The 14,240-nt window shown below is 49.2% G+C and overlaps 1 protein-coding gene across 4 annotated transcripts in view; it reads left to right on the top strand.

Annotated features, from left to right (window-relative positions):
• MED27 (mediator complex subunit 27) overlaps positions 1–14,240 on the top strand; it is a 175,410-nt gene that overhangs the window by 48,466 nt on the left and 112,704 nt on the right. For 3 of the 4 annotated variants that reach the window (XM_039862915.1, XM_039862916.1, XM_039862917.1), the window contains exon 3: positions 12,049–12,179. The exons of the other annotated variant lie outside the window; for it this stretch is intronic. In XM_039862915.1, the coding sequence (XP_039718849.1) occupies positions 12,049–12,179 (131 nt within the window). The remainder of the gene's footprint in view (positions 1–12,048; positions 12,180–14,240) is intronic. 4 annotated transcript variants of the gene reach the window in all.

The following is a 14,240-nucleotide window of genomic DNA, read 5'->3' as shown; positions in this document are numbered from 1 at the left end:
GTCCGGCGTTGTGCTCCACCCTATGGCGCTGTAGACCGGCTGTGGCGCTCGATGGGGCATGGGTGCCTGAGTCGAAGGCTGCTGGCAGCTCCCCAGGTGCCGCCGGTGTGGGGTGCCGCCGGTGTGGGGTGCCGCTGGTGTGGGGGTGCTGCCAGCGTGGGGTGCCGCCGGTCTGGGGGAGCCGCCAGCCTAGGGGTGCCACCAGCGTGGAGGTGCTGCCCAGCCCGCTACCCTCACCGCGCGGCACAGTTCACGGTTCCTCATCCAGAGCTTTTGGGGTCTGCCTGTGTTTTGAATTTTAGAATGATTTGGATTATTCCAAGGTAGTAAGTATGGCTCTTTTACCACATATTACATTAATTTCTCCAGCGGGGTCTGGGGCAGTACCCTGTCATTAAATACTGGGTAGCGAAATGTTAGACTAGTCACACTAAGTGAGATAAATTAAGATTTAAATAGACTCACATCAGCGCATGTCAGGTTTTGCTGCCACAGGAGTTTTGGCACCCACATTGATGAGAAAGCTTTTGACTTTCAGAACTTTTCATACATTTTTATATTGCAAAAAAAAAAAAAAAAAAAATTATGGCTCTGTGCTGGCAGATTTTTGTCCCGTCCCCCGTTTCTGGGGTGCGAGACACCAGAAGGCACTAAGTGGGTGAGAAGGTGTGCGTGCACAGATTTGCACACTCACACAGCGGCAGGCGGAGTCCTGGAGGGGAGAGAGCAAGGGCGAGTCACGAGCAGTTGGGTGCAGTAGAGTTGGAAGAGGCAGCAGTGGACAGGGAGCCAGAAGCCCGGAGCCGGGGAGGGACAGTGGCCGGGAGCCGTTGGCGCTGTTTACTGCACGGCGGCGGCTGGGTTCCCGTTTCCCACGAGGCCCGTGCGGACGTGTCTCCTGTTTTCTCCACTTTACACGGAGCCGCACAGCAGACCTTTATTGACGGAGTGTGACTGCTCGTGGCAACATGAAGAGGCCGAGCTGGGGACCCAGGGGAGGCAGTGGGTCTCCATCGTCCCCGCCGCCTCTTATGCGTGAAGGTGATTCAGAACCCAAATTTCTGCCATGCTTTGACATTTAGTTACATATTCATCTGCCTTAGAAAAAACACAGTAAGTTCTGGAGAGGCCGGACAGTATAGCAGTGACACAGCAGGGACCGTGGAGCCACACTGTCCAGATTCCAGTTCTGCCCCACTCAATGGCTCTATGACCTTGGGCAAGCCACTTGCCATCTGTGCCTCAGTTCCTTCATCATAAAACAGAGGTAACCGTACCTCCCTCTTAGGGAGGTTGTGCAGGTTAATTGAATTAAAGTAACACACCTACTTCACACTGCACCGTATATCCATATGGGCTAGCATTATTGTTATTACTATTTTTTTTTATTGTTATGCCAAGCACTGTTCAGGACACTGGGGATATAGCAGTGAGACCAGGGAGCTCTGTGGAGCTCTTCTCTGTTCCTCCGGAGCTTATGTTCTAGGCAGAGCCCGACCTTCTGAAAGCAGAGGACATGTCTTTGTGGATCCATCCATGTCTGGCACCATGCTCTACATCCATCAAGCCATCTCTTTCTCAGCAAATGTTTATTGAACATCCATGTAGGCCCCTCTGTTAGGGCTCTGGGGCTTGTAAAATTGTATGAGATAGTTCTGGCTCTCCAGGAGCCTGTGGTTTAGAAGAAGAGTTAAGATAGATACACAGAAAAGTGAACTATAATGTACAGTGGTCAGCCTGTGAAAGATGTTTCAGAAAGGCTTCTGGGCTGGCTCGAACAAGGTTCAGCTTTTCTTACCGCCTGTGTGCCGGGTGCTTAAGGGAGAAGGCAGCCTATTTAGTATCGTGGGTGACAGGGAAACATTGCATGTGTTAAGTTACCTATTCTTATTTTCCCGCCCCTGGTCTCAAAGAAACTGACTTCCCACAGCTGGGACCTTCCCCTGGGTGGATGTGGTTGGTGATGGCTTTGTTGTTGGTATTTCTTCTTGGACATTCGTCGCTGGCTGCTGCCGATCCCCGTTTTGGTTGCTTGGCTCGCTCTTCATAGCAGAATTTGCATCGTTCGAGTAGGGATGCAAAGCCTCGTGGGAGAAAGTAACTTGCACATCAGAGCAGGAGCCCACCTCTCTGTTAGTCCGGCCATCCCCGTACACGCCCCTTCCTCAGGTTTAATCCATCCAGAAACAGGCGTATCTTTCACTGGTCCATCTCCTCTAAGGGTTTTTTTTGTTGTGTTTTGGTTTTTTTTGCGTTTGTATGTTTTGTTTCTGTCAGAAGCAAGGCCTTCTTCCAGTCATTGGCTCAGTCACCCCTGAGCTCGGTTTAATTGTGAATGGCTCAGCAACCTCAGTCTACTAATAACAATCATCGTTCACATTTATTATGTGTTTCGCGCCAGCCACTTCACTTGGCAGCACGTCCACGTCCTTCGCCCTCGCCGACTCCAGGAAGCGGAGCGTGGTTTTATCAGCAGAGTCTCAGATCACTTTCAGAGTCATCGCGGAATACTGAGAAGCAGTGTTATCCCCAGGCAGAGAAGAGAACCGGGGCTCCGGAAAGCCGAGGAACTCACCCAGGGTCACGCAGTCAGTTAGGGAGTGTTACACCTGCGAGTTACACCCAGGACCCAGGCAGCTGCCCGCCTGCCTCTGCGCATTCTCTGAGGAGGAAGAGCAGAAAGCACGCCCAGGTCATGTGGATCGGCACGCAGTTCACTCTGATGAAACAGACCCACCGCTAGTATGTTTGGCTTTTGCTTTGTTTCCTTACAAAAGAAAAGAAGTCACAGCCCCGTATTCTCCCACATAGGCCAACACCTGCTTTGCCGTCTCGTGCTTCCTGTGTAGACAGTCAGAACTTAAATGAACAGCCATCAGCAGCCCCGTGAAGAAGGAGACAAGAGCTCTGGGGGGCTGGGAAGAGACTTCGATCCTCCGGCGCTGCGTACTTTGTTGGCTGCATGAGAAACGCTCTGTAGCTTGACTGTTTAATACGTCGAGGTTGAGCCAACTTCCTGGGCATTTAGGTTTATGTAGATTACAAAGAGCAGGCTCCGCAGTGTGCCAGAAGGAGCTTCCCGCAGACTCCGTGGCTTGCCTTCCGTTTGGAGGGCTCGCCGTGTCCCCACCGGCCTCACACGGCTGTCCTTGATTTTATTGGGATTAGAATTGGCCGAGAGGCATCACCAGTGTGATGGATGCTCTTCCTCCGCTGTTCGAGCAGAGTCGAGTCGGGTTTCCTCCTCAACACAGCTGCTCATTCAGGAACCTCGTGGGTCCCTGATTTCCTTTTCTTCTTTACCCTCACCAGTTTATTGCCTGACGCCTTTAGAGTGACAGCATTTGATTAGAAGAAGATAATCGTGATTAGCTTTGCGAAAATTTCGCCTTTGCGTTGGAAGAGGCGAGTGTCTGGGCCAGTCACTCCTGATAATCACAAGGGCAGCTCCGCCTGCGTTTGCGGAGTGCTGGGCGCTGGGGTCCGGCCTCCGCACCTACCACGTCGCCTGCCTCCTGCGGCTGTTCTGCTGCTTCCCATCTAAAAGGAGGCTGAACACCTCCTCCCGTGGCGGCATGGTCAGATGCGGAGGACAGGACGCGCTCATGAAGCCACCGACGGGAAAACAGCCTCGTCCCTGTGAGAGCAACATTCATTTTCCAGATCGGGCTGCCGAAGAAGCAGGCTCAGGGGACAAGTGGCACCCAGCAAGGCCCAGACGCGCTCGTGGTCGAGCTGGGCGGAACCCGGGCCTGAGAGACCGCAGGGCTCCTTCTCCCCACCGGGCTGCGCTGCCCCCCGAGTTTCAGCCTCCGCTCTTCGCGGCAGAGCGCGCGGGCAAGCAGTTGCTCCTTAGACCCACTTCCCACCCGCAGCTCTGAGCCTCCAGGCTTGACTCCGCCTGATCGCGAAGGGAAAAGGTGGCTGTTAAAAACGATCGATGAAAGGTGTGTCTTCCTGAATGCTCTCTCCCAGTTCCTGATTCCTGCTCTCCCGGGCCTCTAGACTAAGCCGCTGTCCCCTCGCGTCCCCTCGCGTGATTTTCAGTTTGTCTGACGTCACAGTTACTCATCTTTTCAGTCAGGGATCGCGTGGCTCCCTGCGTCCCTTCTCCTGCCTTCTGGGTTTTCCCTGGACCATCTTTCCTTCTTTCCTACCTCTTCCCACTTCACGTGCCAAGTAGGCAAGGGGCGGAGGGAAGGCTGATCACATCCCTGGTTTGCAGTCGATCGGCACGTGGCTTATGGAAGGAAGCAGAGGAAGCAGACAAGGGCTGCATAAAGCAGAAATTGTCATTTTGTGACATTGGATGAAAAGATTAAACTCTCCAGCTCAATCTAAACTGACTTTTACTATCCATAAAAGAAGCTAATAGTCCTAGTCATTTTAGGTTTATCAGGTTGGTAATTTGAAAAAATGTTTATTGGTTTCTTGACCGAAATCTTTTCAGTGGTAACTAGATAGGTGACTAATACTTAGCATTCAGTGTCTAGGTTTGAGACGTAGAAGCATCCATTGGTTTTCATTTTACTCACTTCTCAGTTGAAAAGCCTCTGTTTTCTTTTTGGGGAAAGAATATCCAGGGATATATCTATTGTATGGGGCTATTCAGTTCTTCCTGTGCCTCCCTCCCCTATGCAGGTTTGGGCAGAAAAACAAAGTATCGCATGTCAATAAACGTCTGGTACCTGTTAGGCCTCTAGCATCCTACAAGGTTTCAGCTACTACCAGGCATCAAGCATCGCAGAGAGACCTTTCCCCACCCCCTCACCGACCGCCTTAATTAGAGACGCTTGGTGGGTAGTGAAATGTTTACACTTCGTAAGCACGTTTAAATTCTATCATTGTTGATTTTTATGTTAGGAAGTCAAGTTCAGACTGCATTTTCATAGAGAAATATTTATAACATTATATAATTTTAATGCTAGAAGGGGCCTTAGACATAATTGTAGCCTCACTTTAGACTGTCGATCCAGGCCTTAATTATGCATTTAAAAGCTAGTATTTGGCATTTCCGGTGGAAGTAGAAAGCTAATTCTAGGATGTGTCATTCTTTCCTGTTACTTTTGTCTTTGGTCAATAACAGAGAAAGGTCAAGTACGCATTGTTTTTGTTGGGTATTGAGTGTCGTGTGTAAATAGATCATTATTCTGGTGGTTCAAGCCTAGTCGGAGATAAGAACATGATGGCCCATGTGATGTAGACTTCTTCCTCAAATAGGAGCATGGCGAACAAGATTGCCGCTGTGTTGTCCCTCTTCAGAGGGCATGTTCTTGCTTGTTGTCACCATCCTTCTATAAACTGTTAGGATGCCTTCACTGGTGCATTGTCAGATTCCGCCTCGATCCTATTTATATTTCCTGCTTGCACCTGACATTCAGTTATTTTATATTAGTCTCAGGTGTACAGCAGACGGCCTGCACCTTCTTTAAGTGACCAGGTGACCCTCCAACATGGCCTTTCTTTGCGATCCTGTGCATCGTTCTCTAGGACCATGTGGGACACTTGGGTTGAGAGCCTGGTACGGAGCGCTGGGGCGGAGAACTGGGGACAGGGAAGCTGCAGGTGCTCGTGCCCCTTCCTGTCTTTTCTCTCCGTGTTCGCTGCTCGCCTTTTTGCTCTCTTTTGTCTTCTTTCTCTCTCCCTTGACACGTAGTCCCCACGGAGGTCACTTCCTCCATTTTTAGTCACAGTCACACTTTGCCTTGTTAGCGAATCTGTTCCGAGATAGGAGTGATATCTCTTCCGGCTGATTGGCATCTTTGACGTACGGTGACATGCGTACAGCTGTGGTGTGAACAGGAGCAGTTGTGGAGAAAGGGCTATTAATAAAAGTGTGAGTTCTGGGGTGTTCCAGGGGAGCCGTTCTAACAGCCCCCAAACATTACAGATGTCTAAGAAAAGAAAGGACTGCTATTCATCCTCTCTGTTTCCTTCTTTGACAGTCTGTGAAGTCTGGACATTTGAGGATTTGTACATAGGAAAAAAGCCCAAATGGCATTTAGCATGTAAATGATGCTGCCGTTGAGCGGGATGCTCGGCCCTAATTTGGTCTCCTGCTTTCATAGTAATTGAAAGGCCTGATGTCCAGCTTCCCAGTAGAGAACAAATAGGCAAATAAATTGGAGGCTTCCTTCTTATGGTTTATTGATGCTGTTTTGACCAAGTGAAAAGATCATTTACCCGTAAAAGCTCAAACCTAAGGTTGTTTTTCTTTTTCTTTTTTTTTTTTTTAAATATTGGCTATTTGAAAGAAGCGTTAGAAGATGAAAGGAAGAAAGAAGCTAATACCATTATCTAATATTTAGATAAAAACCCAAGCAAAACAATTAGATTTATGGTATTTTTCTGTAGCTGTTTTCCTTGGCACGGATACCAGGCAGGCTTGCTTGTTTTTCTCCTTAGAGTTATGTTCAAAAGAAGAACCGGAGCGTTATCATAATACATGGTTTTTTCTCATTAGCTGGAAACAAAACGTGTTTCAATAACGAGGGGCAAAGGTCTTTGCAACCCAAAGCGGTGATGAAATGTGCCTGGTTTTGCACAAATCTTGGTTCTAGTTGAAAGTTGATGGTTTAGGAGAAATATGACTGTACGAGAATCTCAAATTAGCCCCCCTACCCCCACTGTGCCACATACACACATCCCAGACATATGGGGTGTGGCTTGATCCATGTGTCACGTGTCCTCAGAGTGAGCCTGCGAGCTTGGGCATCTTCTGTTGCGTCTTGGAAGGATTTTCAACACACTTGAGCTTCGGTCAGTGACCCGAGGGAGAAGTGACACTACGTGGATAGTGGCCTTTCTTGTCGCTGTCATGATGATTACACAAATTCTCAAAGAGAGTACGTGACAACAGGTAATACCTGTGGGTTCTCCAGGACAGTAAGAGAACTTATAAGAACCCATTGGACGATGGCGTAATTGCCCCACCATAGAACAGTGTCGAAGCTGCTGGGAGGGTCAGATGTGTTACTGCTGAGTCTAGAGTTTAGATTTTTCGAGAGAGCAAAGTCCAGTTCCCCCGCTGAGAAAGATGCCGCACGCTTACTCCCCCGTGAAGAGGGCACGTGAGGGGGACCCCGGGGGGCCTACTTCCCGCTTATGACGTGTGTGGCTGTCACCTCTGTTAAGGCTGGCGTCACCTGTTGTGTGAAATGGCTTCTCTGGGGCTTTCCTCTGACACTAGAGTTCTGTGACTCGAGGTCGTCTGCGGGCAGCCCCTGCGGATGCCGCTTCCTGCACTCGAGCCTGCCCCGGGGTCTGACATGCCCGCTTAGGGGCGGGTAGCGTAGGAGGAGGAGGGGATTCCGTCGTGGCTTTGTCACAACGGCGAGCACGTGCAGAGCAGTGCGTTTGCTTTTTGAAGAGGCCAGCCTTCAGAGCATTGTTCGATGAAGCCATTCCGTTCCCAGACTGGCTTCGGTGACAGGGCTGGCCAGGCCGCAGCACTTCCTCCAACCTGCCATTCCCTGTCTCAGTCGACAGATTCCTCCGCATCGCCCGTCTGCAGTGCACTGTCCAGGACACTGTAGAGCATACAGAGTAATCAATGTCAGTGCGTCTGCCTGGGTGGCCGGCTTCACTCCTGGACGAGAACTAACACAAGCCGCCTTCCCGGGTGTCGGGTCCCCTGCAGACAGGAGTTCTGCACTCAGAGACGGGAAACTGGCCAGGGGGCCTGGAGTGGGGGGTGGTGGGCTCCCCGCCTCTTGACCTCTTCTTCCCCTCCTGGAGGCCGTCTGGTCTAAGCTGGCTGGGTTCATGGTAACCTAGTTCTAGCACATTCTTCATCCAAAGGCTTTAGATACTAGAGGTATCAATGTGTCTTGCTAGTGTCCCTTACAAACTTATGTGTGATTATACGTAAAGGGATTTTCAAAAACAGAGGGAACCATCCCTTAAGGTTAAGGGACCCCCGCCCCCAGAAGCTTTGGTGAAGCCTTGAGAAGGAGATAATGATCTTTATAGTGGGAAGAGTCAAACCTTGATCGATTTCGCTTATAAGTTTTGAGATTTTTGAATGTCAGGCTTCCTAGCGCGGGATCCAGGCCAGATGACGGATGGGCGGCTGCGGCCTGTGAGGAGCTGCCGGGCCAGGGACCCCAGGGAGGTTCCAGCATACACTGCAGCTTTCAAGCACTAGGCCTAATTGAAAGCCACTGGCTTAATTAATATATCGAATGTGATCAGTATGATGAATTTCCTTCTCTTCTCAAATTTCTGTCCATTGCAAAACAGACCCTTTATCTATTTTGGAGCAGGTAGAAGCATTTAGAACAATGTGGAAGACGAGGCATCATTACTCACCTGATTTTCTGAACCCAAGATTTAAGTCAGAAACTTTGCATTTGAATGCTGATTTTTTTTTATTTCTTTTTCTATCATTTCCTTCTCGTGTACATTATTTGTTATTTGAAGCATATTAAAGCTAATGGAATTTGGGTCAAAATAGTTTGGACTTCTTTAAAAAACGGATCTGTGAAGACTTCGGCTACCCAGGGAAAAGGTTTGTTAACTTGCTGTACAAGATTGTAGGGACGTTACTTTACCACTTCGTGGCGAAACCAGACACCCGCGTCAGTCCCTTAGCAGCTCAGAGGGATCAGCCATGGGGGGTAGGTGGCCCCTGGAGAGGACGTAACGCGCATGCTCTGTAGAGAGGGACGTGGGACGTGTCAGGTCACACAGCTCTCGCTAGTCCCAGAGCACAGTGCTCTTCCAAGGCTCCCAGTGTGGCCATCAGGGTTCACCAGGACCCCACCTGACAGCGCTTGGCACTTTTGCATGTTTAATATTTACCAAAACAGTGTTACTTTAAAAATATTCAGGAAGCCAAGGTCTTCCTAATTCTAAGTGGTGTTCTTCTCAGATCATTATGAGTTGTCGAAATCTACCCACGTGTAGAGAAACTGGTAGACATAATTGATTAGAAAGGGCTCTAGGTTGAGAACTGACAGAAGAAGCCTAGGTCAGTCATAGGAAATAGAAGGTGGACGGTAACAGAGAGTGAGATTGGAACTGAGAGAAATGTCCTCAGAATCCAGAGAACCCCGAAATAGCCGTTACTGCCGAGGGCCCCCAGCTCGCCATGGAAGCGCTCCCTTTCCCCACAGCCATAGGATGTGGACGTTAAAAGAACAGATCGTTTTATTTCTCCCCCTTTCATTTTATCCTTGCTGGTTTGTGGAGAACTGATCTCGGATGGAAAAATCACATTAGAACTCTGATACGTTGCTTTCAGAAATAGAATTGTTTCCATGCCACAGACATTTGGAGTGAAGTATGTTTATTGAAATATATTTTTATAGAAAATATCGCAGAACCTGTAATGGAAAACTTATGGCAGTGTTTTGGGAAGTGATACGTGCTTAATATTAATTGGCCAGTTAGCTCTGAACTCCCGTCTGCCGTCATAGAACCACTGGCTGAGTGGACTTTTTCCAAGATCTCAACTGTTTCATGGAACAGGGTATCTGGTGCTTTAATGGTGCGTAAATGCAGCAGGACAGGAGCTGCCTGTCAGCTTTATTAACTTTGACCTTTTCTCCCATTATAAAGATGGTTCGGTAAATATTTAATGGGCCCCTTATAGATCTTGACAGTCGGAGCAGAGTTCCTGGAAACCGGGATAAGTATACACGATTAACAGATGTCGCCTAATCACTGTGAGTCAGCTTTCAAGGGCAGGTTTTGAGTTTTGGGACGAGGGGTCCTTCCATCCCCCTGTGCTCTTAGGGGTGCGCTATACCTTAAGACTGTCCAAGATGGTAGAGGCTTTAAAGGAACCCTTTAAAAGACGGACAGACATCAGTCAGCAGGCATTTATTTCTGCTTGGTCTTTCTTTCTTTCGTTTGAGCAGAGGATCAAAGCGATGCCAGGTGGGCAGAATCACCCTGCCACTCTGCATAGTTAGCAGGACTCTTCCACTCAAAGAGTCAGCAGGGCTGGAACGGCTGAGCTTGCATGGACCCTAATCAGATACAAGGAAGAGGAGCCAAACAGGGAGCCAAGAGGGGACCCCTGCCAAGCTGTCTTTCCCTTTAATTCCATAAAGCCCCATGCATATTGCACTCATTGCAAATTCTGGTGGGGAAGATCGAAACCCAAGTAGCTGACATTTTGAAACATTGTCTTTCAAACTTGTACTGTCCCTTGCTTCATTGATTTCCCATTTAAGAAATCTGTAGGAGAAAAACAAATTTGAGCAAAATTCATTGGTCTAAGATGAGTTGTTAAAGCCAAATGATGCCCCCCTCTTCCACCCTTCGCGGAGCTCCATTTTTATTATGAATGTGATATATCTCTGTCTCGTATCGTGAAGCCATCAGGCTCCCGCCGCAGATCGACCACGTGCGGCAAGAGGCTGTTAGAAGGCAACATGGATGCTCCAGACACAGGCGTTTGAGTCTTCCTGGGCCACCGGGTGTCTTCATTTTACAGCCGCTTTCAAGCAGCGGATCGTTTGGTTTGGTTTGGTCTGGTTTTGCTCTCGCTCTCTGTCCGTGTGCAGCCCACTGGCTTTGGGCGAGGCCATTCGTTTTTCAGAACATTACTGCCCTTTGCGTCCCGGGCCCAGCCCCTCCGAAACGGTGGCCACTAGCATAGTGTCATTACTATGAGCTGGAATGCAGCTGACTCTGCAGAGGAGCTCTATTCTTGGAAGAGCATTTCGCAAAGAAATTGATTCAGAGCGTCAGAATGAATGACTGTTTGTATGTTCACTTAATTCTAAATAAACGTTTGAAAGACCTCGCTTAATTTGAGAAGGGGGAAGAAACATACTGGATGTTATAAATGGTCTCAGTCCAAATTCTTAGCTTGGCATGTTTACATTTGAGTGTTTTATTTGCATCTGTTCAGAACTGGGATACCTTTCAAGGATCATTTTCTTGTAGAGAGATTGATGACAACTCTTGTGGTCTAAAATATACAAGTATGGGATTAAAAAAAGGAAGGTAGAAATGTCGAAACGGATAAAACGAGTGAGCATTAGTTGTATTTTAAAGCAGAAGATCCCAGTGGTAGGAGTTGGGCGTGGAGGATCGTCTAGAGCAGGGCCCAAGGGAGCTTTCTGCAGTGATGGAAACTCCAATGTCTTGATTGGGTGGCAGCTTTACAGGTGTATACATTACCAAAACTCGTCAAACTGTATATTTGAAACACGTGCATTTTATTTTATGTAAATTATAACTCAAAGTGGATTTTTTTAAAAAAGGAAGCCCTGTTTGGTTTAGAATTAGGCAGTATTATTTCTCATTTTCAGGAGAGAAATTGAGGTCTAGAGAAGTAAAGTGACGTGTCCCAGGTAACCTGGAAGCTCAGCGGTCTGTCCAGAACGGAGCGGAGGAGGCGGCCGCGAGCCCGTTGAAGGCCTGCCGCTTCCTTGCCTCGCTGTAGCCCAGTAGCTCCATCCCCTTCTCTCCAGCGAGCCTGTGCCCACGCGTATACTTCGCTGTCAAATACACTTGTGAACTTACGGTCGGCGCTGCCTAGGCTCCTGGTTCTCTGCATCAGGACGAGACAGGAGCAAGAGTTCCCGGATCACTTCCTCTAGGAGGACACCCTCTGGGTCTCCTTCTAAAAAATGGCACAGGCTTTCAAACCACTTACACAGAGCATATGCGAATAGTGATGAAAAGTAAAAATTACTCAAATTCCACTGCTCGGAAATGCTCTGCCAACATTTTAGAGAACAGTTTTTTAAGTGTCTCTCCCTACAGTCTAACCTGTTTGGGTTCTTCCCCTCCCAGTTCAACGGAATGACGTTGTAAAGTCCTTCCTGTCTTTTAACCAACGTCCCAGTTACTGTCCTTTCTAGTCCTTCATTGTGTGGCGCCGTAGTGAGCGTCCTCATTCGTGTTTCTTTCGCTGTTTGTCCGTCCCCTTATGAACACAGTCCTTGACGCAAAATGTGAACAGCTGTATTTGAAACGGTTTAAACTGTTCTAAAGGGGCAAGACGTAGCGAGCGTCGATAGCCTCGCCCGCCGCGCTGCTCCCACCGGACCTCATTTTCCTGGCCCTGTGTGGCGTCTTTCTCCACAGCTGCAGTACCACGCCGGCCTGGCTTCCGGCCTCCTGAACCAGCAGTCGCTGAAACGCTCCGCCAACCAGATGGGGGTGTCCGCCAAGCGCCGGCCGAAGGCTCAGCCCACCACCCTGGTCCTGCCGCCGCAGTGAGTAGCGGGCTTGACCGGTGCTTGCGTCTCGGGCGATCTCTGTCTTGTGCTTAGGTTTTTGGCCAACGGAAAGGGATTTTTGCAAAGTTGTTTCTTTCTTTTTACGAAGGTGTCTGTTAAGATTAGAAACCAAGCATGTAGGTCACTTTTTTCGTACAGGTCTTAAACGAAGCCGTTAAACGCCGTTCATGGTTTACGTATGTTGTGTGGGACTTTTCCACCTAGGGTTTTAAGATGCTCGTAGCTCATTTTTGTTCCCTTGGCACGTTCCCACAGGCGGAGGGTAAGTACGGTCGGCCTCGTTTTACTGACGGGGCAGCCGAGGAGCGCGTTCCGGTCAGCCGCGGGCCACAGCCGCAGAGCTGCCGTTACAATCAGTGCGAGGCTCACTTGTCCTTTTTGAAAATGGTCATCTATGTGCTTTCGTTTTTCCCAGTAAGAGAGAACTGTGAGGGTCATAAAATGTACAGCTTGCTACGTTTTCCACAGGTGGACACCTGCATGGAGCTCCACCCGGGTCGCGCCCCAGGGCCCTTCCCGCGTCCCGTGGGGCGCCTCCCGTTGTTCCCGCCCGCATAGCGCCGCCTCCCCTTCCCAGTTCACTACTCCGACTTCGAACAATCAGTTTTACCTGTTCTTGAACTTCATGTAAATGGAATCACACAATATGTAATCTTTTGTATCCGCCTTTTTCCACTCAGCATGTATCCGTTGGGTTCATCCAGGTAGTGATGTTTTCCGTTGCGGTGGAGTCTCCCTTCTAAGATGCCCCAGATGATTCAGTCGATTGCCCATTGGGCTGTTTTGTGCTCGAAGCCCTGGCAGATGAGGACCGCGGCCCCCTTAGCGACGCGGAGCCAGGGGCGTGAGCGCGGCGGTCTTTGCGGGCCGCTCTCCTGTCTGCGCACACGCCTGAGAGGGTCGTCAGACTTACTCAGCCCCAGCCCGTCCTGCCGCCTGTTCCGCCCTCCTTCATGTGCATCCTCCGTCACACGCCATGTTTCAAACGTTCCAGTCCGGAGGAGCGTTCGCAGACGAGGCTCAGTTGTTTGCCTTCATTTATTTTCTGTTTGATTAGTAAATATTTAGCGTACCTACTGTCTGCCAGGCCCTGGCCTCGGCTCTGGGGATACAGTCACAGGCAGGACAGACGTGGTCCCATCTTCCCGAAGCTTTTCGTTTACTGGGGGATAGAGACCAGAAAAAGCACCTCTAAACCAATGAGTAAATGCGGTAGCTTATGGATACGATTAGTGCTCAGGAAGCGAACACGTGGGGTGGCCAGGAGTGGCGGCCACCGTTTAAATCGGGGGTCTGCGAAGGCCTCGCCAAGGAGATGACATAGGCGGAAACTCAGAGAATGAGGAGGAGAAAGGCCAGGGAGACGCTGGGAGGTCTCAGGGTGACCGGGGGCCTTCTCTCCTGCTGGAGGACACCCTTAGACCACCATTTCTGTGATTTCTCAGGGCTTCTTCACAGTGAAGATTTGCTTCCGGGTTAGACTGAACGTAACCAGCCAGTCTCCAGCAAGTGCTTTGTCTGCTGCCTGCACAGGTGCCATCTCTTTCAGAGTCTGCAGGGACAGCTTCTTTGAGTGATGCAAGACAGAGTTTTCACTCGTTGGCAGAAAGCTTCTTAATGAACACGAGTCTCTTTGTTGTTTCTCACGTGTCGATGTGGTGAGTCTGCAGATCTCAACTCTCAGCTCTCAGAAGTCTAATGGGCTTCGTAACTTGTCAGTTTCCCTGCACGGATTGTCTGCCGAGGCAAGGCGTTTGGCAAGAAGTGAAAGACTTTCTAATGGTCCCACAAGACGAGAGCCAAAAAAGTGTGTGTTGCTAACTCTCTTGACAAAAGTCAGTTCTTAGTCCATCTGTTCACCATTTGTTAATTTGCATTGGCTTGAAACCTGTTTACAGGTGACATGCTATTATGAGGACACTTAGAAACTATTTTAAGCACCGAGGCAATCAACAGACTCTGTGCTCATGCCAAAAAAAAAAAAAAAAAAAAAAAAGAGGTGTTCACAACTGTCATTATAAATTTATAATAACTCAC

Source organism: Pteropus medius, unplaced genomic scaffold (assembly GCF_902729225.1).
Source record: "Pteropus medius unplaced genomic scaffold, Ma_sr-lr_union100, whole genome shotgun sequence".
NCBI lineage: Eukaryota > Metazoa > Chordata > Mammalia > Chiroptera > Pteropodidae > Pteropus > Pteropus medius.
The sequence above is the reverse complement of the archived record's forward strand: the minus strand, read 5'-3'. Positions and strand labels throughout refer to the sequence as shown.